The sequence below is a fragment of the Eretmochelys imbricata genome, chromosome 7, assembly GCF_965152235.1.
Source record: "Eretmochelys imbricata isolate rEreImb1 chromosome 7, rEreImb1.hap1, whole genome shotgun sequence".
Lineage (NCBI taxonomy): Eukaryota > Metazoa > Chordata > Testudines > Cheloniidae > Eretmochelys > Eretmochelys imbricata.
In genome coordinates, this window is record NC_135578.1 from 109,048,015 (window position 1) to 109,072,760 (window position 24,746).

The 24,746-nt window shown below is 41.9% G+C and overlaps 1 protein-coding gene across 2 annotated transcripts; it reads left to right on the forward strand.

Moving 5' to 3' along the window:
* Positions 1 to 1,354: 1,354 nt before the first annotated feature.
* SFXN4 (sideroflexin 4) lies at positions 1,355 to 23,446 on the forward strand. 2 transcript variants are annotated; one of them, XM_077823042.1, is made up of 14 exons: positions 1,355 to 1,526; positions 2,501 to 2,566; positions 8,707 to 8,781; positions 10,811 to 10,837; positions 10,928 to 10,982; positions 12,435 to 12,460; positions 13,770 to 13,823; positions 13,905 to 13,970; positions 14,077 to 14,157; positions 15,293 to 15,383; positions 16,941 to 17,056; positions 17,795 to 17,880; positions 19,678 to 19,795; positions 23,005 to 23,446. In XM_077823042.1, the coding sequence occupies exons 1-14, from the start codon at positions 1,488 to 1,490 to the stop codon at positions 23,080 to 23,082; spliced, it is 978 nt and encodes a 325-aa protein (XP_077679168.1). In that variant the 5' UTR covers positions 1,355 to 1,487; the 3' UTR covers positions 23,083 to 23,446. The 2 variants fall into 2 exon arrangements, with proteins under 2 accessions (XP_077679168.1, XP_077679167.1); XM_077823041.1 differs by lacking the exon at positions 1,355 to 1,526 and adding an exon at positions 4,364 to 4,666 and having other exon boundaries at positions 1,615 to 2,566.
* Positions 23,447 to 24,746: the final 1,300 nt, after the last annotated feature.

Consider the following 24,746-nt stretch of genomic DNA (forward strand, 5'->3'; position numbering starts at 1 on the left):
TACACTACAACACGGGGTCGATCTAAGATACGCAACTTCAGCTACAGGAATAGCATAGCTGAAGTCAACATCCTTAGATCTACTTACCGCGGTGTCTTTACTGCGATTAGTCGACAACTGATGCTCTCCTGTCTACTCCGCTTGCGCTTCTCCCTTTCTGGTGGAGTACTGGAGTGGACAAGAGAGCGCTCAGTGGTCGATTTATCACATCCATACTATACTACCCGATCCGGTAGGTAGTGTAGACAAGCCCTTAGATTTTTTTTTTCCAGAAATACTGTCTGCTGTAGGATAGTGGGCACTTGTTTCTAGTGGTCTTAAGAGCTCTTTGAACAGATACCATGACAGGAGTCATAATTTTTTTTTTTTTTTTTTGAGTTATAAACAAATGTCCCGCATGGAAGGGATTTTCTTTAAATTAGTCCATTATTCTCCCTGCCTTGTTCTGCTGTCCCCCAAAATCAATTAATATTAGACCACCACATTAGTGAAGAAACTGAAAAGTAATTTCAGCAGTTCCTGGGCCAAGGTGGTGAACCTTTAATCCATAGCAGAAGCTAGAGGATTAAAATTGCTGGCATGAAGAGTGCTGGCAGCCCCTCACATAACAGGGAAGTTCACAGCACAAAAGGACCCTTATAATGTATTAGTTTAATCTAAAATTTAAATCTTAACTCACTAGTTGAACTAAAAGGCAGGAGACATGAACAATGCAAATGAGTTCAGTATAAATAAAACCAAGCAGACTTGAATCTGGTGTTCTTGTTTTGCTGTAAGTTTTTCAACTTTGTCAATTTAAAAATAAACCCTGGAAGGTAGGATGTACAAATCATAAATAAGATATGGCCAACACTGTGTTCCCTAATCAAGAATTGGGATACCCAGGGGTCAGTACAAGGGCCATTTCCTAAGCATTGGGGAGGGCAGTTGGTTATGGTTTGGGAGTGTTCTATTATTTTTGCCTCCTGTAAAAGGGGCAATGATTTTTTTCTTAAATAGTGCAAGAATCAGGGTTGGTTGGTTTGTTTGTTTTTTCCAAATGGGTGTAGGAGAATTAAGCATCCAAATTCCTTTGTAATTCAGAAGGGATGAGGTGCCCACCTCCCCCTGCTCCTTTAGAAAATCCCACCCTGTCTGTGTAAATTGGGGGGTATCCCTGGGCAGGTGAAGCGCACAGAGGAATTAAGCTAGGGGCTGGGCTTAGAGGAAGGGGCTGTCTCGGGCCGTGCAGCTACTAGCCGAGGCGGCTGTCCCCCGTTTCAGCTGCGCTGGCCATTTCTGTCCAGGGGTCTAGGCGCATCCAGCTAGTGCGGGGAAAGGCAGCTCAGGAGCCCGAGCTCCTGCCAACGCCCCGCAGCAGGACCAGATCTAAGCGGCCTGCGCTCGCCAGCAACGGGGAAAGGAAAGCGGCTGCCGGGAGTGTGCAGCAGCCGGAGCCTCCCCGTGGCAGGACCTTTTCCGGCGCGGCACAGCGGCTGCTCAGCCTCATGGATGTGAACTTGCGATTCTGGAGCACGGAGGGCAAAGTAGGGAGCGGGGGAGCCCTGCCCAGGCAGCGGGGGCTCAGGTCGCAGGAGCGGGGGCGGGGCGCGGCGGGACGGGGGGAGAAGCAGGGGGGCAGCCCAGCGAAGAGGCATTTCTGGCAGGGCGGCCGGGAGCAGGAGATTGATCGCAGCGGGTCACGCCAGAGCCTGCCGCGGGGAGTGCGGGGTCAGCCATGCGCACTGTGGCCCTGCGGGAAGGAGACTTTCTTGCCCCTGCAATTACCCCGCTCGCCTCCCTCCACCGCTGAAGGTCCCAGGCATTCGCCCTAGGACCGGGGAAGAGGCCGCCCCGACATGCGGGGGAAGGCTGGGCGCACATCCTGCCCGGATCTGCCTGTGCAACCAGCCAGTTTTACAGCTGTGTGCTTTAGGGTGACCAGCCCTCCCCATATGAGGGGCTTTGTCTTATGTATGCAACTCTGGTACCCCATTAAAAAGTGTCCCGGTTTTTCACACTTGCTGTCTGGTCACCCTAGCTTCATTTTATGAGGTGCCTTGGTGGCTTTTGTCTCCTTTTTTGGTTTAGACAGCGCCCCTAACCCGTGATGTCACTCCAAAGCACACAGTTGAACTGCTAGAGATGCCAAACCTACTGCTCCCCAAATGAGGTGGGAAGGAACGTAACCATTGCCAAGTGCATTCCTCCCCAGGGTCTTAGCAAGCAGATTTGCTTTGTTGCAAGTTTTATGAGCTCAAAGGCAACCCTAGTTTTCTCGCAGATAAAAAGTTTTTCTCACCATAGCGAAGACGAAAGGTGGCTCTTAGCTTGTGACTGTCATTCTGGCTACCAGATTATAACAAAAAATAGGGGGTTGCTATTGCTCATGGAAATAAAAAGGAGTTGAAAAAACGAAGAAGTAGAGATTCTTGGTTTCTTTCTGCCAGCTACAAAAAAGAGTTAATTAAGCTGAACTGCAAAATATTTGTACAGTTTCCTTAATGTATATTTTTATTAGTCTTTTTTCCAAAGATTTCTTCACTGGGCAGATATTTTAGACCCTACAACCTTACTGAAATCTAATGTAAGTACTTTACCTCTTTTTACAAAATTACAGTTTAACAGTTGTACCTTTGCACATGACTTGAATGTGTGGGTGATGTGAAGTGAGAGATGTAAGCACAGGCTGTTCTGCCCAAGACTCAAAGGATCCGCAGGAGCAAATCCCAACCGTGTTGACTCATCCCTTCCTTACATAGATAAAATGCATTTCATGGGTTTACTGTGATAAGCCCTTACAGTTGGGGTGTCCACGTTAGATATTAAATATCCCATAACAGTTATTGTAGGAAACTAGGATTTTCCTTGCTGTCCAGCATACTTCCTCAGTGTTGCAGCTGCACAGACGTTCAGGGTCTTGCATGGCAGCCATATAACCTGAAAACGTCCAATTAAAAATACATTGTGTTGCACCTTCCTACAAATTCTGCCTTTAGTATTATTTGTTAGAATCTGCTTAGACTTTGGCAGTATAATATGGCAGTTCACGTTTCAGTGAAATTTATGATTGAATTTAGGGGCCACAAAAGTGAAGGAATAATAGCCCTGCCCCATGCCAGGTACAGTACAAGACGGTGCAGTGTAAACTTCTGTGCATCTCTGCAGTTTGTTTCCACTACGGGGCTGTCTGTATTAGGGCAATCTCCCCCGGCTGCCCTTTGAGCTGTTCCACTGCCTGGAATCTCTGAAGTGCTGCCTGCTGCAGCCCTGCCACAGACAGGCTTGTGAAGAGGTCCTCAGAGGACCGCCCTATGGCTGTCCTACACAATGTCTGCAATGGGGGAATTCTTACCCAGCTGGTTTTTAGGGCCCCTTTATGCCACATAAAAGGGCAGGGGGGTAGATCCACGCTGAGGGTAGATTCTCAGCTGGTGTAAATTGCCATACTTCCATTGAAGTTCATAGAATCATAGAATATCAGGGTTGGAAGGGACCTCAGGAGGTCATCTATTCCAACCCCCTGCTCAAAGCAGGGCCGATCCCCAACTAAATCATCCCAGCCAGGACTTTGTCAAGTCTGACCTTAAAAACTTCAAAGGAAGGAGATTCCGCCACCTCCCTAGGTAACGCATTCCAGTGTTTTACCACTCTCCTAGTGAAAAAGTTTTTCCTGATATCCAACCTAAACCTCCCCACTGCAACTTGAGACCATTACTCCTTGTCCTGTCATCTTCTACCACTGAGAACAGTCTAGATCCATCCTCTTTGGAACCCCCTTTCAGGTAGTTAAAAGCAGCTATCAACCCCCCCTCGTTCTTCTCTTCCGCAGACTAAACAATCCCAGTTCCCTCAGCCTCTCCTCATAAGTCATGTGTTCCAGTCCCCTAATAATTTTTGTTGCTCTCTGCTGGACGTTTTCCAATTTTTCCACATCTTTCTTGTAGTGTGGGGCCCAAAACTGGACACAGTGCTCCAGATGAGGCCTCACCAATGTCGAATAGAGGGAAACGATCACGTCCCTCCATCTGCTGGCAATGCCCCTACTTATACATCCCAAAATGCCATTGGCCTTCTTGGCAACAGGGGCACGCTGTTGACTCATATCCAGCTTCTCGTCCACTGTAACCCCTAGGTCCTTTACGGCAGAACTGCTGCCTAGCCATTCGATCCCTAGTCTGTAGCAGTGCATGGGATTCTTCCGTCCTAAGTGCAGGACTCTGCACTTGTCCTTGTTGAACCTCATCAGATTTCTTTTGGCCCAATCCTCTAATTTGTCTAGGTCCCTCTGTATCCTATCCCTACCCTCCAGCGTATCTGCCACTCCTCCCAGTTTAGTGTCATCTGCAAACTTTCTGAGGGTGCAATCCACACCATCCTCCAGATCATTGATGAAGATATTGAACAAAACCGGCCCGAGGACCGACCCTTGGGGCACTCCGCTTGATACCGCTGTCAACTAGACATGGAGCCATTGATCACTACCTGTTGAGCCCGACGATCTAGCCAACTTTCTATCCACCTTATAGTCCATTCATCCAGCTCATACTTCTTTAACTTGCTGGCAAGAATACTGTGGGAGACCGTGTCAAAAGCTTTGCTAAAGTCAAGGAACAACACGTCCACTGCTTTCCCCTCATGGCCTTTCACCACTGAAAACCAGGTTCGATAAGGATTATTCATGTATGTAAGTGTTTTATTAATGAGGTAAGCCCCAGTGAAATGAGTGTGGCTACTTATGGGGGTAAATATTCTGAAGGTGTGGCTGGTTGGAAATGTCTTTGCTCTAGAACTTCTTGTGATTTATACATAATATATTTCACCTCGGTAAATAAGATTATTTTTTGATGTTAGACTCGATTATCAGATTTTAAGGTGTAAATATTCAGGTATAAAGGTAATTTCATTAATTATATAGAAACTGTCACAAACTTTTGTGGCAGAATTTTTCCCCCTCTGGTCTATTGATTCTGCTTCATTAGAAGCTTATCATGTATAGAGACAATACATACAGCTGGCATATCTGCTACTATCTAGTCATTTTTGTCCAAAGTGATGGAAAGAAAATATTGCAACCCTTTCTGTATATGACAGGTTTCAGAGTAGCAGCCGTGTTAGTCTGTATTCGCAAAAAGAAAAGGAGGACTTGTGGCACCTTAGAGACTAACCAATTTATTTGAGCATAAGCTTTCGTGAGCTACAGCTCACTTCATTGGATGCATTCAGTGGAAAATACAGTGGGGAGATTTATATACGTAGAGAACATGAAACAATGGGTGTTACCGTACACACTGTAACGAGAGTGATCAGGTAAGGTGAGCTATTACTAGCAGGAGGGTGGGGGTGGGGGGGAACCTTTTGTAGTGATAATCAAGGTGGGCCATTTCCAGCAGTTGACAAGAACGTCTGAGGAATGGTGGGGGTGGGGAATAAACATGGGGAAATAGTTTTACTTTGTGTAATGACCCATCCACTCCCAGTCTCTATTCAAGCCTAAGTTAATTGTATCCAGTTTGCAAATTAATTCCAATTCAGCAGTCTCTCGTTGAAGTCTGTTTTTGAAGTTTTTTTGTTGTTTCATGTTCTTTATGTATATAAATCTCCGCACTGTATTTTCCACTGAATGCATCGATGAAGTGAGCTGTAGCTCACGAAAGCTTATGCTCAAATAAATTTGTTAGTCTCTAAGATGCCACAAGTACTCCTTTTCTTTCTGTATATGTTTTTGAAATCTTTAATTCATATTTTTAAGTGCAAACCAGATTAAAAAAAATCTGTGAATTATCTTGACTGTGACCAAAAATTGTTTATATATAAATTTTTCTCAAGAGCTACAGGGTTACAGCTGAAGTATGAAGTAAGGCAGAGTGTTGCAAAGGGAGATGATATGTTCATGATGCAAAGGGAGATGTGTTCATGATGAAAAGTAAGGTCACCTAGTAGTTCCCTCCTAGAAGATCCTTGGAATGTCGAGCCTCCAAAATTAGAGTCCAATATGTATACAGTCCCTTTTCCTTGTAAGTATATGTGTATTTTTTATAAAGTGGTTAGAGGCAAAAAGGCATCCTTTCAAAATTCGAAGTTAAACCCTACTGAGGAAAATAGAAGGGAGCATAAACTCTGGCAAGTCAAGTGTAAAAGTATAATTAGAAAGTCCAAAAAATAATTTGAAGAGCAACTAGCCAAATACTCAAAAACTAAGAGCAAAAAATTTTAGTACATCAGAAAGAGGAAGCCTGCTAAACAATCAGTGGGGCCAGCGGATGATCAAGGTGCTAAAAGAGCATTGGAGGAAGATAAGGCCAATGCAGAGAAACTAAGTTAATTCTTTGCATCAGTCTTCACTGCAGAGGGTGAAAGGAAAGTTCCCAAACCTGAGCCATTCTTTTTAGGTGACAAATCTGAGGAACTGTCCCAGATTCAGGTGTCCATTAGAGGAGGTTTTGGAACAAATGGATAAATTAAACAATAATAAGTCTGCAGAACCAAATGGTATTCACCCAAGAATTCTGAAAGAACTCCAAATATGAAATTGCAGAACTATTAACTGCGGTATATAACCTATCATTTAAATCAGCTTCTGTACCAGATGACTGGAGGATAGCTAATGTGATGCCAATTTTTAAAAAAGCCTCCAGAGGTGATCCTGGCAAACACAGGCCAATAAGCCTAACTTCAGGACCAGGCAAATTGCTTGAAACTATAGTAAAGAACAGAATTATCAGATACATAGATGAATACGATTTGTTGGGAAAGAGTCAACACGGCTTTTGTAAAGGGAAATCATGCCTCACCAATCTATTAGAATTCTTTGAGGAAATCAACAAACATGTGGACAAGGGTGATTCATTGGATAGTGTACTTAGACTTTCAGAAAGCCTTTGACAAGATCCCTCACTAAAGGCTCTTTAGCAAAGTAAGCAGTCATGGGGTAAGAAGTAAAGGTTCTCGCGTGGATCAGTAACTGGTTAAAAGATAGGAAACAAAGGGTAGCAAAAATGGTCAGTTTTCTGAATGGAGAGAGGTAAATAGTGGTGTCCCCCAGAGATCAGTACTGGGACCAGTGCTGTTCAACATATTCATAAATGATCTGGGAAAAGGGGTAAACAGTGAGGTGGCAAAATTTGCAGATGATACAAAACTACTCAAGATAGTTAAGTCCCAAGCAGACTGCAAAGAGCTACAAAGGGATCTCACAAAACTGAACGACTGGGCAACAAAATGGCAGATTAAATTAAATGTTGGTAAATGCAAAGTAATGCACGTTAGAAAACATAATCACAACTATACATACAAAACAATGGGATCTAAATTAGCTGTTACCACTCAAGAAATAGATCTTGGAGTCGTTGTGGATAGTTCTCTGAAAACATTGGCTCAATGTGCAGTGGCAGTCAAAAAAGCTAATAATGTTCGGAACCATTAGGAAAGGGATAGATAATAAGACAGAAAATATCATAACGCCTCTATATAAATCCATGGTACGCCCACCTCTTGAATATTGCATGCAAATCTGGTCACCCCATCTCAAAAAAGATAGAATAGAATTGGAAAAGGTACAGTGAAGGACAACCAAATTGATTAGGGGAATGGAATAGCTTCCGTATGAGGACAGATTAAAAGGACTGAGACTTTTCAGCTTGGAAAAGAGATGATTAAGAGGGGATATGATAGAGGTCTATAAAATCTTGATTGGCATGGAGAAAGTGAATAAGCAATTGTTATTTACTCCTTCACATAACACAAGAACTAGGGGTCACCAAATGAAATTAATAGGCAGCAGGTTTAAAACAAACAAAAGGAAGTACTTCTTCACACAACGCACAGTCAACGTGTGGAATTCATTGCCAGGGGATGTTGTGAAGGCCAAAACTATAACAGGGTTCAAAAAAGAACTAAGTTCATGGAGAATAGGTCCATCGATGGTTATTAGCCAGGATGGTCAGGGATGCAACATTGTGCTCTGAGTGTCTTTAGCTTCTGAAGCTGGGAGTGGACGACGGGATGGATCGTGCGATGATTGTCCTGTTCTGTTCATTCCCTCTGAAGCACTTGACATTGGCCACTGTTGGAAGACAGGGTACTGGGCTAGTTGGACCATTGGTCTGACCTAGTAAGGTCGTTCTTATGTTGCTCTTACGTTAAAAGTTCAGTTGTAATGGAAAGCTGTAAGGTCCAAAACTTAATTTTAAACTTATTAAAGTTAAGATGCTGGAGGATCTGATGATGTAGTGACTCGTATTTACTTGGCTGGCTGACCTATGTTGTGTTTTCATTTAAAATTAGACATTCAGCTGCTTGTGAGGAAAACAAAACAATATCTCTGGTGTGCAAGTTACTCAAGCCAGCAAACATGCACGTGCATAATTTTAACCAAGTTGTTCCATTGACTTCAGTGGGACTGTTCACATGCTTAAAGTTCGGCACACGCACAAGCGTTTGCAGGTTTGCCACCTAAAATAATGCACTGGACCTGATAATGCTATAGACAGAGGGGTTGACATAAATAATGTATGTGCGCATAATCTTGAGGCCACTGAACTGGTGTAGTTCAGATCAGCATGTATGTGTAAAAGCATATGAGCATGATGGTCTAATTTTGTATTTACAAGCACCAGGCCAGCACAGAAGGGCTGTTACAACAGAAGTTTTGGATGGAGGAGTGGGGATGGGAGGAAGGTATTGGAAAAGAATGACTGATCTTTATTTCTGGTTTTGTTTTTTTAGGAAGAAATAGAAAAATCCAGATTACTTTTACAAACCGGTGCTCAGACTCTTCAAGAGCCTTTACGGGACAAAAAGGTATCTAACACATATCCTCTAATAAACTGTATATGTTTGTATATATCCCATTTGAAGTATTTGACTTTTCTTTTAGCAGCCTTATTTAGCTCTTGGAGCTTGTGGGTTTTGTCTGAGTGATGAACGAGGGTCCTTCTTGCTGGACTTCTAAAATGACTTCTTAGGAGCAGTTTATATGTAATAAGATTTTAGGAATGTCACTTTGTGTGTCACTCTGAAGCCTAAAATGCCGGAGTTGGTGTGAAGCGATGGAAACAGCTACAAGCATGGCTGAGAGCTCTTTTTGTTCAGAACATCACCAGGTTCAATCATCGCCAGGAATTGCAATCTGTTGCACCCAGTTTTTAAGTTCTCAGCATCTGTTGGCATTTTTACACGCATGACTGTATGACCTATACCCAACCACACAGATTTCAGCAACTACTTGCTCTTACAGTAGAATCTTAGAGTTACGAACTGACTGGGCAACCACACACCTCATCTGGAACCAGAAGTACACAATCAGGCAGCCGCAGAGACACCGCCCTTCCCCCCCACTACCCCACGCCAAAAAAAAAAGCAGCAAATACAGTACAGTACAGTGTTAAATGTAAACTACTAAAAAAAATGAGTTAAAAAAAAAAAGATTTGACAACGTTAAGAAACTGTTTCTGTGCTTTTTTCATTTAAATTAAGATAGTTAAATGCACCATTTTCCTTCTGCATAGTAAAGTTTCAAAGCTGTATTAAGTCAAGGTTCAGTTGTAAACTTTTGAAAGAACAACCATAACGTTTTGTTTACAGTCACAAACGCTTCAGAGTTATGAACAATCTCCGTTCCCAAGGTGTTCATAACTCTGAGGTTCTACTGTAATTAATTTGGACAGACTATTTGCTGGACCCAAATGATATATTTAAGAGTTATACCTGAGTGTGTGTCTATTTGAGTACTTTATAGTATTGCTTATGGAAAATAGAGGCTACATACTTCATGAATGAAACAGCTGTCATGACTGTATTAGAAAAGGCAGGTACTGAGAGAGCCTGAGATACATACGGGGCCCAAAAAAAATTAAAAAAAGCTTCAACAAGTCTGCGTTACCACCCAGATTTTCTGTCTCTTATAAGCTGGTAGAAGAATTCCTAGGGTAGCTGCTGACCTTAATTTTGGACTCCAGTTCCATCATCCAAGAAAGTATCATACATTTGTGCATAATATTGTTCTCTTAAAAAGTGCCAGAGAATCATAGGAATCAATCCTCTTGATAACCTAATACTTCTGCTTTCTCCCACAGCTCAGCCGTAGAGTCTGTACGTTCTTGTCTGATGTGTACTATGCAAAATCTTTATTACACTTATTTTAAATCATCGATGCTTCATTGTCACATGGGCTGCAGATGAACTGTAACTATTCCAGCTTGGTCTGTCCATCAGTTCTCATAAACGAAGCAGTGGCAGGCTTGGTCAATACTTGGATGGAAAACCTCTGCAGAGAATCTTTCTGCAGGAAGTAGTACTGAACTGGGGATTCATCAGGTGGAATTCTTTGGTTCATCACTGAATCACACGTCCCAGCCTGGTGTTAGATAGCGCTATGTCACTAGAGGTGCTGCCTTTGGGATGAGATGTAAAATTAAGGCATGACCCCTTGTCATTATTAAGATTTTCCTGGCCCTTTTTTGGAAGGGCTGGTGTGTTTAGACTTTAAGCCAAATTAAGAGCTGATGGTATTCTATCATGAAATTCCATTGCTATTTCGGCTGTATTTTTACTCACTTTCCAACCTGATGGTTTTGTATGTTCTAATACTGCTAGACAACAATACACAACATGTCAGGACAGAAAAAAAATAAAATATTCTATTCAGTAGAATCCCTGGGGGAATTTTAGGGAGAATATAATCAAACGGGTGTGTGTATGACATGCTATGTATAAATGTCAGTTATCGTTACAGAAAGATTATATAGAATAAACAAAGTTAGAAATAAGATTTTAGCCATTAAACCTCTTATGAAGTGCCATTGCTAATCTTATTTTCAAATCATGCTAGGTAAAACAAGCCTGGAAGCTGAGTCTGGTGAGTTTATAAAAGATGTTGGAATTTACTTCTCATATTTTTCATTTAGGCTGAGAGAGATGTCCTAACTTTCTTTTCTTTTTCTTTAAGTCCTCTGTGCACCCTGGTACTGGCGAGATAATTCCCCTTGTGTTTAGACCACCAGGTCAGTTGCTGTAATAGAAGCTTACTGCACATTTTTGACAGGTTTCCAATGACAAACGCTTGGGGGCCCTTCTAGTTACAGAAAAATGAGGCCACTGTTATTCATGTTGGTTATATTTATCTCAGTTGAAGACTATTCCTGTAGTCCTTTAAAGAAAATTGATTTGTATACACCTTTCACATAGTTCATCTGCTCTGAGCAGTGTCTGCACACTGACTCCCTAGGGGGAAATATACTGACCAGTCACTAGTTTTTGGCACCATATGAACAGTACCCAAAGCTCTTAATGTATATTGTGGTGCACTGTGTTTTCCCTTAATCCACACAGCTATGGTCTGACACAACCGGCTTTGCTCCAGGCTGGCTGGAGTCCGTCCTGTGGGTAGAATCTGGTTGGGGTCATGAAATATTAAGCCAGGATTGCACGGAGTTTGGATGAGACACAGATATACTTTCACAAAGGCTATTTATTCATTACCTAATGTAACCTCTCACTTATGCAAATCTTGTACCACAGTTGTCTTTTGGGAGGGGTGAAATGAATTCCCTATAGAGTTATCAGAGTAGCAGCCGTGTTAGTCTGTATCCGCAAAAAGAAAAGGAGGACTTGAGGCACCTTAGAGACTAACAAATTTATTTGAGCATAAGCTTTCGTGAGCTACAGCTCACTTCATTGGATGCATTCAGTGGAAAATACAGTGGGGAGATTTATATACACAGAGAACATAAAACAATGGGTGTTACCATACACACTGTAACAAGAGTGATCAGGGAAGGTGAGCTATTACCAGCAGGAGAGCCGGGGGGGGGGGGGGGGGAACCTAAGAGACTGCTGAATTGGAATTAATTTGCAAACTGGATACAATTAACTTAGGCTTGAATAGAGACTGGGAGTGGATGGATCATTACACAAAGTAAAACTATTTCCCCATGTTTCCCCCCCACCCCTCAGACTTTCTTGTCAACTGCTGGAAATGGCCCACCTTGATTATCACTACAAAAGGTTTTTCCCCCCAGCTCTCCTGCTGGTAATAGCTCACCTTACCTGATCACTCTTGTTACAGTGTGTATGGTAACACCCATTGTTTCATGTTCGCTGTGTATGTAAATCTCCCCACTGTATTTTCCACTGAATGCATCCGATGAAGTGAGCTGTAGCTCACAAAAGCTTACACTCAAATACATTTGTTAGTCTCTAAGGTGCCACAAGTACTCCTTTTCTTTCTATAGAGTTATGTAGCTTCCCATTAGCACTGTTGCTGTGGGCTGTTGCATTTTGTGAGAGCAGTATCTTGGAGATGCTTCTACCTTCTGGTTAGAGAATGAGAGACAAAGGTCAAACCCCAGTGTTTTCTTTTGGACTAGTCATATTTGTTTCCTCTCCCCTCATCCCCAAGCCAACTACCCAGCCCCACAAGTTGATTTACTAAAAAATTTTGTTTCTTCTTTTAGCTTTCCTGCCCTTAGTCACCCCATTGGTGAGTAATAATGGAAGATTGCTGTGGATCTATGTGTGTATTTATAATTATCTACATTTTCAGAAGTGATGAGTCATTTTAGGCGTCTCAATTTCTGGGTGCGAGATGTCGAGTTGGATACCCAAAAATCAAGACACCCCAAACCACTGGTCACTTTGCTTTCCAAACATTCAAGAACATTGTTCACACATGAAAGTCAATCATTCACATGTCTTCTGTCGAAATTCATGAGCCAGTTAGAACAAGGCCTGACTTTCCTATGTTTACCCAGAATTGAATTTAGAGAGAGACACAGAAAAGCCTCACACTCTGCTGTTTGGAACCAGAATATTATCTACTTGCAAATAAATTGCAGGGTGCCAGTAAAAATACACATGGGCGGAAAATAATTCTTCTAATAATGCCCCCAAAGTTTATGTACTTGGTATATATGTCACAATTTGGGGAGCTTTAATAGATAGGGCTAGATTAAACCTTGGCATAAACTAGTACCACTCCTCATTGACAAGAGTTGTGTATTAAATGAAGTGTGTGTTGCACATCCCTCTCCGTGGATTTGAACTCCACTCATTTGATAACTGCTACATCTTGGTCAACATCATGGATTGAACTAGGGATCTCCAGAACTAAAAGCATGACTCCTGAGAGCTTGAGCCAAAGAGTCAAGCTCTGTAGCTGAGAGCTGTGACAGACCCGTAGCCTGTGGATCAGGGACAAGTAATGCACATTGACCCCTGTGGGTTACAGTTGCACAACTTATGCCATAACTGAATTTGGTCCATAAATCTCAAAATGTAGCAGCTGGAAAATAAATCCTTAAGGATCAGGCCTGGGATCAAATTAGGCTTCGCATCTGTACCCTCCAACGAAGACTGAGTATCTGACTCTTGTTCTTCCTTGTATCTAATATTTTATGATCTGACTTCATTTGTTTCTCTTTGTATCCCACAGCTGTGAAGGTGTCTGTTATTCCTGGTGTGAGAATGTGTCACCTAGCTAGTCTCGTACCCACTGTTTGAATGACTGTTTTACTTTTCTATTAAATGGGAAAGTAAATATGCTTGGATATATGGAAGGGATATATGGCTTGTTGGGCCACTAAGGGCGAATGAGGTGTCCACAGCAAGAAACTACTGGTGTCTTTGCACAACAGCTCCCCTAATAAGCCCCTGTCTTGCCTGAGGCCTTTGGTGCTATTGTAAATAATAATAAATAATAGATTAGTCTCCTTCATACTTAAATCAGCCACTTCTGTCCATAGGGCCCTGGATTCATTGAGACTAACTTTCCCTTGGTGCTTTTCTCTTAGGTTTTTGCTAGTTTACTACCACAAAGAGGAGCAAAGCAAGCATTTATTTGGCAGGTAACCATTTTCATTCTACAGTTATAAATCTGTTACCCAAGATCAAAAATATACTGTTGTTTACATTCTCCTTTTCTGCAGTTCCTGTTTCATGCATACGCTGCTGGATTCACCATAGCAAATGGAAATGCTACAGCTAAAACTGAAGTATGTGGGTTTTTTTAGATTATTATTATTTTTTAGTTGCATGATACCACTTTGAACATGAGCTGATGAAATTGAATTTACATAGTGTGTGTGTTCTGACTTTTAGGAAACAGCATTGCCACAAAAGCTGCCAGAAAAGCAACTCCTTCTGAGCACAGGTGCCATCTCTTATGCAGCATGTATAGGAGTACGTATTTGCATGATCTCAATAATTACTTTCTGATACTCTGGCGTGGGGGACTGATAATGGGATTGTCACAAGGCCTAGTACCCTCCAAGTCAGTTCTTCCAGAGCCCAAAGTCACGCTAGCTAATTTCCTCCCAGTCCTGTTGGGTATAGAAGATTGCAACCTCTGTTGCTCTTGATCAGGAATGCAAGCCTTTACCTTTGCTATTTACTCATCTTCCTCTGAGGTTAGAATTTAGTAGCTTTTTTCCTGCCAGTATTAAATTTTGTTTTTACCATTCTCTATCTCTGTTAGTCTAGAAAAATAGAGAAGAAACCACAGAATGAACACTGGTTCTACAAAACATAAACTAATTTAGCAGGTCATCATGAAATATTATTAGTTAGGTTCTAGATCCAAGTTTTTAGCTTATACCTACCTTTATAACTGACTGAATTGAAATGCTCGAAGCCATGGTAAAGTTTTGGATTTGACGCTATGAACTTTGGGAATATTCAGTTTGGGAGTTTTGGCCTCAGTCTGTTATCAGATTCAGGGGTTTTGATTTATGAGGATTTCAGACTCCTGGGCTGTTCAATCACCACTAAATTCAAGCACACAATAAGTATATCTAAGATTTATTGAATTACACTATAATTGGCAAAACTTCGTGAGTGTGGTGATATGTATTGCTAAGAAAACTTAAATGGTTTTTAGTTCATTTTCCACACCTAGATAACATAGTGTCTGGGTGCTTCATAAATATCTAGACAGATTGTTCATATATTTTTATTCCCATTCATAAGCTCTTTTTAGTATCTGTTAATTTCACAGTTGACATTTTTATAGCCCATGTGCTGATACTGAGTAGTAGAGACTACTGTCCGGAATATAATTATTAATTACCATTTTTCTTTGATAAAGGTTTCATTTCCCCTTTTTTCTGTAAAACGTGTAATCACAAAAAAACCCAGTTATTAGAGAAAATTTGTTCTCCTTCAAATTGGTAAACCAGATTCTTTTTTTAACAGCCTACTTTTATCAAAAGCATTTAAAATACAAAGCCACAGGTTGTTTTCTTTTTCCAATCTGTGGCCCAAATTTCATTATTGGTTTAATTATTAACAGAATATGTGTTTCTTCCAAATTTCTTAGGCATTTCCTCACTTTGTTATGACACAAAATAGAGTGAATAATCCTTCTATGCAAACGTTCTTCAGAAAAATTTTACCCATTCCACTTCTTGGTGAGTAAAAGTAAATTGAAAACAAATAGCTGTGGATTTGTTCTTGTATCTGTTACAGCCCATGTGCTGCCGTCAATCTACCTTTAGAACTTCTATATCTTTATATAGAACCAAACCAGGATATAGCTTTTAGTCTTCACCTGCTGCCTTCACTGGGTACTTTATTTTCTGCATGAAAGTTAATGAAAGTTTATATCTAGCTATTTTGCATTCTCTGTTTAAAGGTCAGTGCTATGAACTGTCATAAAATCCTAGGGCATTCTCCTTACTTCCATATACAGGACATGCAACCATTTCTCTTGGGGAAATAAATTCCTGTGCATGTTATGTGCCACAGTTTTTCTCCGGTGTGTGACCTCTTTGTCAGTGAAGACATTATCTCTGCAGCCACTGTTGTGGAAAGAGTGAGACTCATTACAGCAGGTTCTTGTCAACTTTGTAAGGCTGTCAGGCTAAATTTGTCACTGGCGTAACTCCATTGAGGTCAGTGAAGTTTCACCCGGGATGAACCTGGCCTGTAATTTAATGGCTGAAAGTTGCGTTCATTACTGGCATATTATTTCCCACCGCCATTAAAAGGAAGTGGCAACCTTTTTTAACTGAAATTTATAAGGTACAATAAATGCATTCCATATAACAGACAGGATGACAACAGGGCCTGTGGCTTCCCGACATGTTCTTTGGATCTGCTTAGAAGCCCACTTTTGATGGAACAGAAATGAAAATACTGAGAGTCCAGATCTCCCGAGTTCTGTTTCAAGTTCTGACACTGACTCTCCTCCCCTTGGACTGGTCACTTAGACCTGTGTCTCCTCATCTGAAAACGTACTTAATGATAGGAATGTTGAAGGCAATTGGTGACTATTGGTCTTAGTGTTTGAAACAAATTGTGCTGACAACTTTATGGAACAGCTCTTCAAAAAGTTAATGAAAAGATAAACCTAACATTTCAAAAAGGGCTAGCTCCCCAGCACTCCCTTGGTATGTTTGGCCCATGCTGCTCTTCACAGTTCTTCGGTCACCTTCAGAGTTGAGAGCTTATTTTTGGTAAGAGTTTTATTATGACAGCTGAGGTAGGAAACCCATTGGACTCTCAACTCCTCATATTCTGTATCCCCTTGTGTCATTAGCCTAGGATCACAAAACTTTTTTCAGTGGCTGACACTACACTGGATATTTTAAGACAATGGACTGCTAAGTCCAGAAGGGAAATGAAATATTCTTGTTGTGTACCAGGTGAATGGGATTGCTCTGAATTAAAGCACTGAGGCACATTATTTGAGGTGTGCGGCTGGGGAGCAAAGTACATAATTGAGTTCTGTTGATCATATCACGGAGCAGTGTGCAGCTTAGTGCAGAGGGCAGTGGACTGAGACTTGGGATACCTCAGCTCAATTCCTATCAAGTACGACTTGCGGAGTTCATCCCAGAATATCACTGGAATTTTAAAATGTGCATTAATTATAAATGTCCTAATATTGAATTGGTAAAATCCAATTGGGACAAAACAACTTTAAAAAACAAACAAACAAACACAAAACCTTTTTACTTTTACAGCCTGCCTGAGTGCATTTAATGTGATGATTGTCCGAGGAACTGAGTGTGAGAATGGAATCGAAGTTATGGACAAGAATGGCAAGGTCGTTGGAGTGTCACAAAAAGCTGGGTTGAAGGTAGGCAACCCAAGATAGGTTCATGCTGGCTTGTTTTCACTTCCAACAAAAAGCTGGCCTTAGTATTGAGAATAGAGTGAATTAAGTATATTGGAGCCAGGAACTTCTGTGTTTTATTCCAAGCTTATCCACCGATTTGCTCTGTGGACTTGGACAAATGCCTTTAAGCTAGGCTGGCTTTGTGCAGGTTGACAGGGGATAGACACCCCCTTGATCCCAAGGAATCCAGTGCAATGGACAGCCTCAGTGGCACAAGACCAGGCACTTTTCCCTTCCTTCTAACCCTCGTGGTGCAGACCACTATGACAGAAGAGAGAAGGCTGCATGTGGGTTGGGGATGTCGGGGGAGATGGGTCACTTTGAATCTATGAGAGCAGGTGCAGCTCAATACCTTTAAAAGGCTACTTTTGCAAGGCTGAACTAGTTTAAAATAACTTCCATGTCAGATAATGCATCAGTGGGAACCTTCCCTTTTTGAGATAACACAGAATCCACAACTGGTATAATCGCCACTTGAAAGAGTTTAGTTTCCCTTTTAGAGAGAAACCCTACCAAAAATGTCGACCCTTCACTTAACTGCACGAAATCCTAGCGTGGTATAGCACCTAAGGAAACGGGGTCCTGGTCCATGACTAGGTATGGTAATACACATAATAAGTTACCAAGACTAAAAGCAAAGCTGCATGTGTGCAGCGTGGGAGCGTCAGGTAGCTCTAACTTGAATCACATTTTTCTTAGGCAGTACAAGAAACAGCTTTATCAAGAGCAGCCTTTTTTGGGACAGCAGTAATTATTCCAGAGTCTCTTCTATACTTCTTGCAACGGTAAGAGGTTCTACTACCGGGGTGTGTGGCTGTCAAGTTCTGGGGTGCAGTCCAGACCACTGAGGGGCTGTGTCACCACCTGCCCTGCAACCTTGGGCGCCTCACAATGCTTTGCTGCTGCAGCTCCCAACCTGGGACGCTCACAACCAGGCTATAGGTCACACCCTGAGTCTGTGCACAGCTGTAGCGCTGGTCTAACAGTTCTGACCCCAGAAGCCTGTCAGCAACACACCACTCACAGTCTGGCTTCCACCAGCCTTGGTTACTATTTGCTGCGTGACCCCAACAAACTCCCAGTTCCCGATTTCCCCCAAAACATGTGTTCTGCACTGTCCAGCCCTCTCCTGTACAGTTCAGATATTAAAGGTCCATTGCCTCTGTAAAGGGCCAATATTCAACAGTTTGCTGCTTTAACTGGAGTCACCAAACAGTTCAGTTTAAACACAACACTAGATTGGTTTAGATTATCACATGTTCCCAGCAATATGGCCGACCAAATTATCAGGTCAGGATCTCTTTTCTTCTCCCCGCCGCAAAAAAAAAAATAAAAGAAAGTCCAAGGAATGGTTCCTTTGTCATCTTAGGTGAAGAGGAGAGATCCCTTGGGGATTTCTGCCTCTTTCTTTTATAGTCCAGTTAACCTTTGAAGTGGATTCTTCTGAGGGTTGCCCCTCAAAGCAAAATTTTTTCAAAAAGTAAAGAAGGCAACATGGAGTCTGGTGGTGAAGGAGGCTCCATGCTCTTTCTTCTCACCTGTGTTTGCCGAAATGCAAATTTGGTTTGTCTGCTACCATCTCCTCTCTCTGCTGTCTCAAGGACCCTGTTTACTACTTATATGTAAATTGAGAAAAATGACACATTTCTTTGTCCAAAATACTTTTGCCTGGGCAGAGCTGTGTGGTTTTGACCATGTTCTAAAAACATTATACAGGGGGATTTCATAACTTTACATATAATGTTGCTGTTTATGTTTCACCATGATATTAATGACCAGTAACTTGTTAGTTTCAAATGATACAAGAAACATTTTGTACAAAGATTATTACAATAGGGTGTGAATACCGAGGCGCTTTCAGTCACAGCGGAGAGGGCATTAGAATCCTTATTGACTATTCTGACTTCATTGATTGCTTCTATTTTTCTGCTTGAGTTTTACTTGTATTGCTACAATGTAGGCTTGCAGTATAGACCATGCGAGGAAGGAATTTAAGTGAAGGAATTTAGACCATGCGAGGAAGGAATTTAAGTGAAGGAATTTAAGTGAGAAGTTATACCAGAAGAATCCTTGGGTGGGGTTCCTAGGCGTTAATGTAACATAATTAATAAAAACATCCTGCTGTTTAATAACTGTGTACAATGTGAAAGTATCATGCTTCCAAGAACTGGCTAAATAGAACAGCAACAGACAAAATGATCCAAGAAAAAAAATCTGAATTAAAGGACTGAGGCATTTCAAACGCATATTGGTACCTTCTGTTTTCCGTTTACGTGTTGTTGCTTATGTCCCAATCCTGTATTGTCATCCATATGTGGACAATAATGTAGGATCTGGGCCCAAAATAAGAGTAAAGAAGACCACGCACATGGTAGGGAGCAAGGGAATAGCAAGAACCTAAGTTATATAATAAAGAAAACACCAGCACGGAATGTAAAATTATTTCACCTACTACAGCACGATAGCTTTAATTTTCTCCTGTAAAATAGTATTTAACGTCCTTTGTTTCACTAGCGATTCTGGTTTGACAGTTAAGCATGTCTGCCTTGAACAATAATTTATCTTCCCAACTCTTTTGACAGCACAAACTTTTTACTCAGCAATCCACACGCTTTGACTCCACTGAGACTGCTTATGACTGTTTCAGCATTGGGTGCATTATTACCAGTTTCATTCAGTGTCTTCCCGCAGTTGGGAGAGGTATGTCAATTTATCCAAACCGTGTTCTTCCTGTTCTCTAGATAACTTTTTAGGACTGATTGCTATGTGGAACATCTGCCATGTGTCTACTGCCAACATTTTAAGATGAGAGCAATAATCAGCAGGATTAAAATTACTACAGTACTAAAAGTGATCAGTGGTTTTAAATTGTGATGCTGTTTGTCAGATTCCATGGGGCCCAGACTCAGTGTACAATGAATTTGTGTTGAGAGTAGTTACCATATGTACCTCATTCAAATTAGTCTTCTCAACGCACCATGATAAGCTGAAGCAAACAATGAAGCTGCACTCCTGGAGTTCTCTGTGATGAAAAAAAACCCTAGCAGGGGAGTTTTGGTTTTTCCAGTCCTGGAGTTGGCAAGGGTCCTCTTCAGAGGCTTTACTTATCATGACAGTCCTTTTTTCCTCAGACTGAAAGCCAGTATATCAAATAAGCAAACCAGAGGGTAGTTTCAATTCTCTTCCTTATAACTCCCTGAGTTTCATAGAATATCAGGGTTGGAAGGGACCTCAGGAGGTCATCTAGTCCAACCCCCTGCTCAAAGCAGGACCTAATCCCCAACTAAATCATCCCAGCCAGGGCTTTGTCAAGCCTGACCTTCAAAATCTCGAAGGAAGGAGATTCCACCACCTCCCTACGTAACCCATTCCAGTGCTTCACCACCCTCCTAGAAAAAAAGGTTTTCCTAATATCCAACCTAAACCTCCCCCACTGCAACTTGAGACCATTACTCCTCCTATCATCTGTACCACTGAGAACAGTCTAGATCCATCCTCATTGAAACCCCCTTTCAGGTAGTTGAAAGCAGCTATCAAATCCCACTTCATTCTTCTTTTCTGAAGACTAAATAATCCCAGTTCCCTCAGCCTCTCCTCATAAGTCATGTGTTCCAGCCCCCTAATCATTTTTGTTGCCCTCCACAGGACTCTTTCCAATTTTTCCACATCCTTCTTGTAGTGTGGGGCCCAAAACTGGACACAGTGCTCCAGATGGGGCCTCACCAGTGCCGAATAGAGGGGAATAATCACGTCCCTCGATCTGCTGGCAATGCTCCTACTTATACAGCCCAAAATGCCATTAGCCTTCTTAGCAACAAGGGCACACTGTTGACTCATATCCAGCTTCTCTTCCACTGTAACCCCTAGGTCCTTTACGGCAGAACTGCTGCCTAGCCACTCAGTCTCTAGTCTGTAGCAGTGCATGGGATTCTTCCTTCCTAAGTGCAGGACACTGCACTTGTCCTTGCTGAACCTCATCAGATTTCTTTTGGCCATTCCTCTAATTTGTCTAGGTCCCTCTGTATCCTATCTCTACTCTCCAGCGTATCTACCACTCCTCCCAGTTTAGTGTCATCTGCAAACTTTGCTAAGAGTGCAATCCACACCATCCTCCAGATCATTAATGAAGATATTGAACAAAACCGGCCCCAGGACCGACCCTTGGGGCACTCCGCTTGATACCAGCTGCCAACTAGATACGGAGCCATTGATCACTACCCACTGAGCCCGATCTAGCCAGCTTTCTATCCGCCTTATAGTCCATTCATCCAGCCCATACTTCTTTACCTTGCTGGCAAAAATACTGTGGGAGACCGTGTCAAAAGCTTTGCTAAAGTCAAGGAATAACACGTCCACTGCTTTCCCATCATCCACAGAGCCAGTTATCTCGTCATAGAAGGCAATTAGATTAGTCAGGCATGACTTGCCCTTGGTGAATCCATGCTGACTGTTCCTGATCACTTTCCTCTCCTCTAAGTGCTTCAAGATTGATTCCTTGAGGACCTGCTCCATGATTTTTCCAGGGACTGAGGTGAGGCTGACTGGCCTGTAGTTCCCAGGATCCTCCTCCTTCCCTTTTTTAAAGATGGGCACTACATTAGCCTTTTTCCAGTCATCGGGGACCTCGCCTGATCTCCAGGAGTTTTCATAGATAACGGCCAATGGCTTTGCAATCACATCCACCAACTCCTTTAGCACCCTTGGATGCAGTGCATCTGGCCCCAAGGACTTGTGCTCGTCAAGTTTTTCTAAATAGTCCTGAACCACTTCTTTCTCCACAGAGGGCTGGTCACCTCCTCCCCATACTGTGCTGCCCAGTGCAGTAGTCTGGGAGCTGAACTTGTTTGTGAAGACAGAGGTGAAAAAAACATTGAGTAGATTAGCTTTTTCCGCATCCTCTATCACTAGGTTGCCTCCCCCATTCAGTAAGGGACCCACTCTTTCCCTGACCACCTTCTTGTTGCTAACATACCTATAGAAACCCTTCTTGTTTCCCCTATTCCAAACAAAGGGAGATGTTTAAATCAATACCTCACTCTCCTCCCAGCAACCTTGGAAACTAGATGCCCAGCAGTCCCTGAGAGGGAGTGCCAATCGAGTACCATGGAACTCCAGTCTTACACCCTGAACAAAGCGAGGAGCCTGGGATTTCTTCCACAATCATTTTCTCTCCCTCAGCAACTCTGTTTGAGGAACTCTTCCAGAAAACTCTAACGTGGGATGATATAGATCCAGGAGGAGTCCCTTACTAACATTAAAGGTCTAGTGTACCTTGTTTCATCTTTTACAGCGACAAAGGTAGACTAGAGTTGATAGAATTTCTGAAGTCATGTGATGAAAGTACAAGTGGCTTGTTCCTTTTTCTTCTTTATGATTTGCTCACCACATACGGGAAAAGAAAAGGAGTCCTTGTGGCACCTTAGAGACTAACCAATTTATTTGAGCATGAGCTTTCGTGAGCTACAGCTCACTTCATCAGATACAACTGATGAAGTGAGCTGTAGCTCACGAAAGCTCATGCTCAAATAAATTGGTTAGTCTCTAAGGTGCCACAAGGACTCCTTTTCTTTTTGCGAATACAGACTAACACGGCTGTTACTCTGAAACACATACGGGAAGTTACCAGTTATAGTATAAGAGCCACCCAAAGTATATCAAATGGCAACTGCCTGATACTCAAAGTTGGAGACTATACTGTGGTCTAGATAATGCATTTCTTTAAATGTGGGGAAGATAACTAAACAAAATAGCAGCCAAAAACCACACCTCATTCAGTCTTGTTTTTAGTTACACTTTATTACATGTTTTAAGTTATGTAAAGTTTGGTGTAGATAGAGCTTTGACTTGTATGTGTTAGGACCCAAAGTAACACTAATGACATAAGTCTAATCCTCTTGTTTATATTTCAGATAAAACGAGATGACCTTGAAAAAGAGATTTTGACATCCACAGAAGAAACTGTGCTTTTTTACAACAGGGGAGTTTAGAAAATGGCTTTAACTTATAAGTGTGCTTTTGATCAAACTGAATTTGTACGTCCATACAAGGCTTCAAACTTAAATCAATCTGTCTAATGTATTTTTGAATAATGAAGTCATGGGAAAGGCCGTCAGACTGGGCTTAGAACAGTACATTTTTAAACAGACAGACTAATCTAAACCATCTGCAAGATCCCCCATAGAATCCTGTGTGTGAAAATAGCTTAATAATGCCTCTACTTTATATGTGATTAACTCCAAAAAGAGAAAAATACTGTATAACTGTACCCATCAGAAACATCCAGCATTCTGTACTTTCTCCTACAGCAATGTGGTTGATTCCCTACTTATTAAAACCTATAACTGCATATTACTTAAAAGGCTTTATTTTTCCATTGTTCCCTCTTTTGAAATACAACACAGGGAAGATGACTGGTAAAAGGATAAACTTCAGTTGGGGAAGGGAGGTGTTTTCCCTTCTTACAAAGCTTTTAATGCTGCTTCACACTTAGTGACTGAGGTAGCAATGTAGTATTAATATTTTCATCTGGGGAGGTGACTTTGAGCCCATAATGTAGGGTAAGAACAAGATTCCCCACTGCACCCCAAAAGTAGAAGTCAATAGATTTGATCAAGGGATAAAAAATAAGTGACATGTGGAAGTCAAGTTGGGTTTACTGGGTAATAAAATTATTTTAAAACAGTACAACCCTGACACAACTTTGCTTAAACTTAATTGGGAAGATGTTCAGGGAGAAGGTGTCCAGAAACAAACTACAGAACCAACCTCATGGACTTCCCCTGAAATTCACTCTTCAGATGAAAGTTTTGAGGCCTGATTCAAAGGCCACTGAAATCAAAGGGAGTCTTTTCCCTTGACTTCAGTGGGCTTTGGGTCAGACCCGAAGAAGACAGCAGCTGTGGTTTTCTGATCCTATAGTGAGAGGGGTTAGAAATAAATCCTTATTTCTACAGAGTGACTGTATTCATCCAAATTAGCTTGCATGTGAAAACCGCCCCAGAGAAGAGAATGAAGGCACGTTTCCTGCATTATTATTGCTTCAAGCAACGTCAGCATGTGTATCTACACTAGGGAGAAAAGGGTGACAATGTAAGCAGCTCCTCTAAGTCTGTGGAGGAGCTTCTGTGAGGGGAAACAAGCTTGGGGAGGGTATTCTGGATTAATCCCTAACCTGTTTATTATTCCTTATTCACTGTCCCTCCACTTAACTCAGAGAGCTGAAGGGAAACAAATAGGTCTTTCATGGCAGAAGGCGAGTAGTCATAGCAGGCCACCAAATAACTGGCAGAGTATCCAGCTGTTATGGTACCTGGTTATGAAGCTATATGGTGAATAGAACACAGCAGAATCATGGTTAGCAGGGGGCTCCAACTCCATTACTGAAGCAGCTCTGCAAGGTATGGGACTGCAGGTGATAATGCCTACATCTTATCAATTATTTCATAATTGATTTTACAGAAATAATCTCTAAACAAAATACCACTCCCAAATTAGCACTTTCAGCCCTATCATTGCCACGGCCTCAGAGAAAAGATGGCATAAGGCAGATCCCTGCTATTGTAAATCTGAAGGTTCTCATTTTCTCTCACTTTGTAGCTTCCATGCAGTCCTTACAATTCTTCCTTAGAGCAAAGCAGAGGCCAGAGCAGAG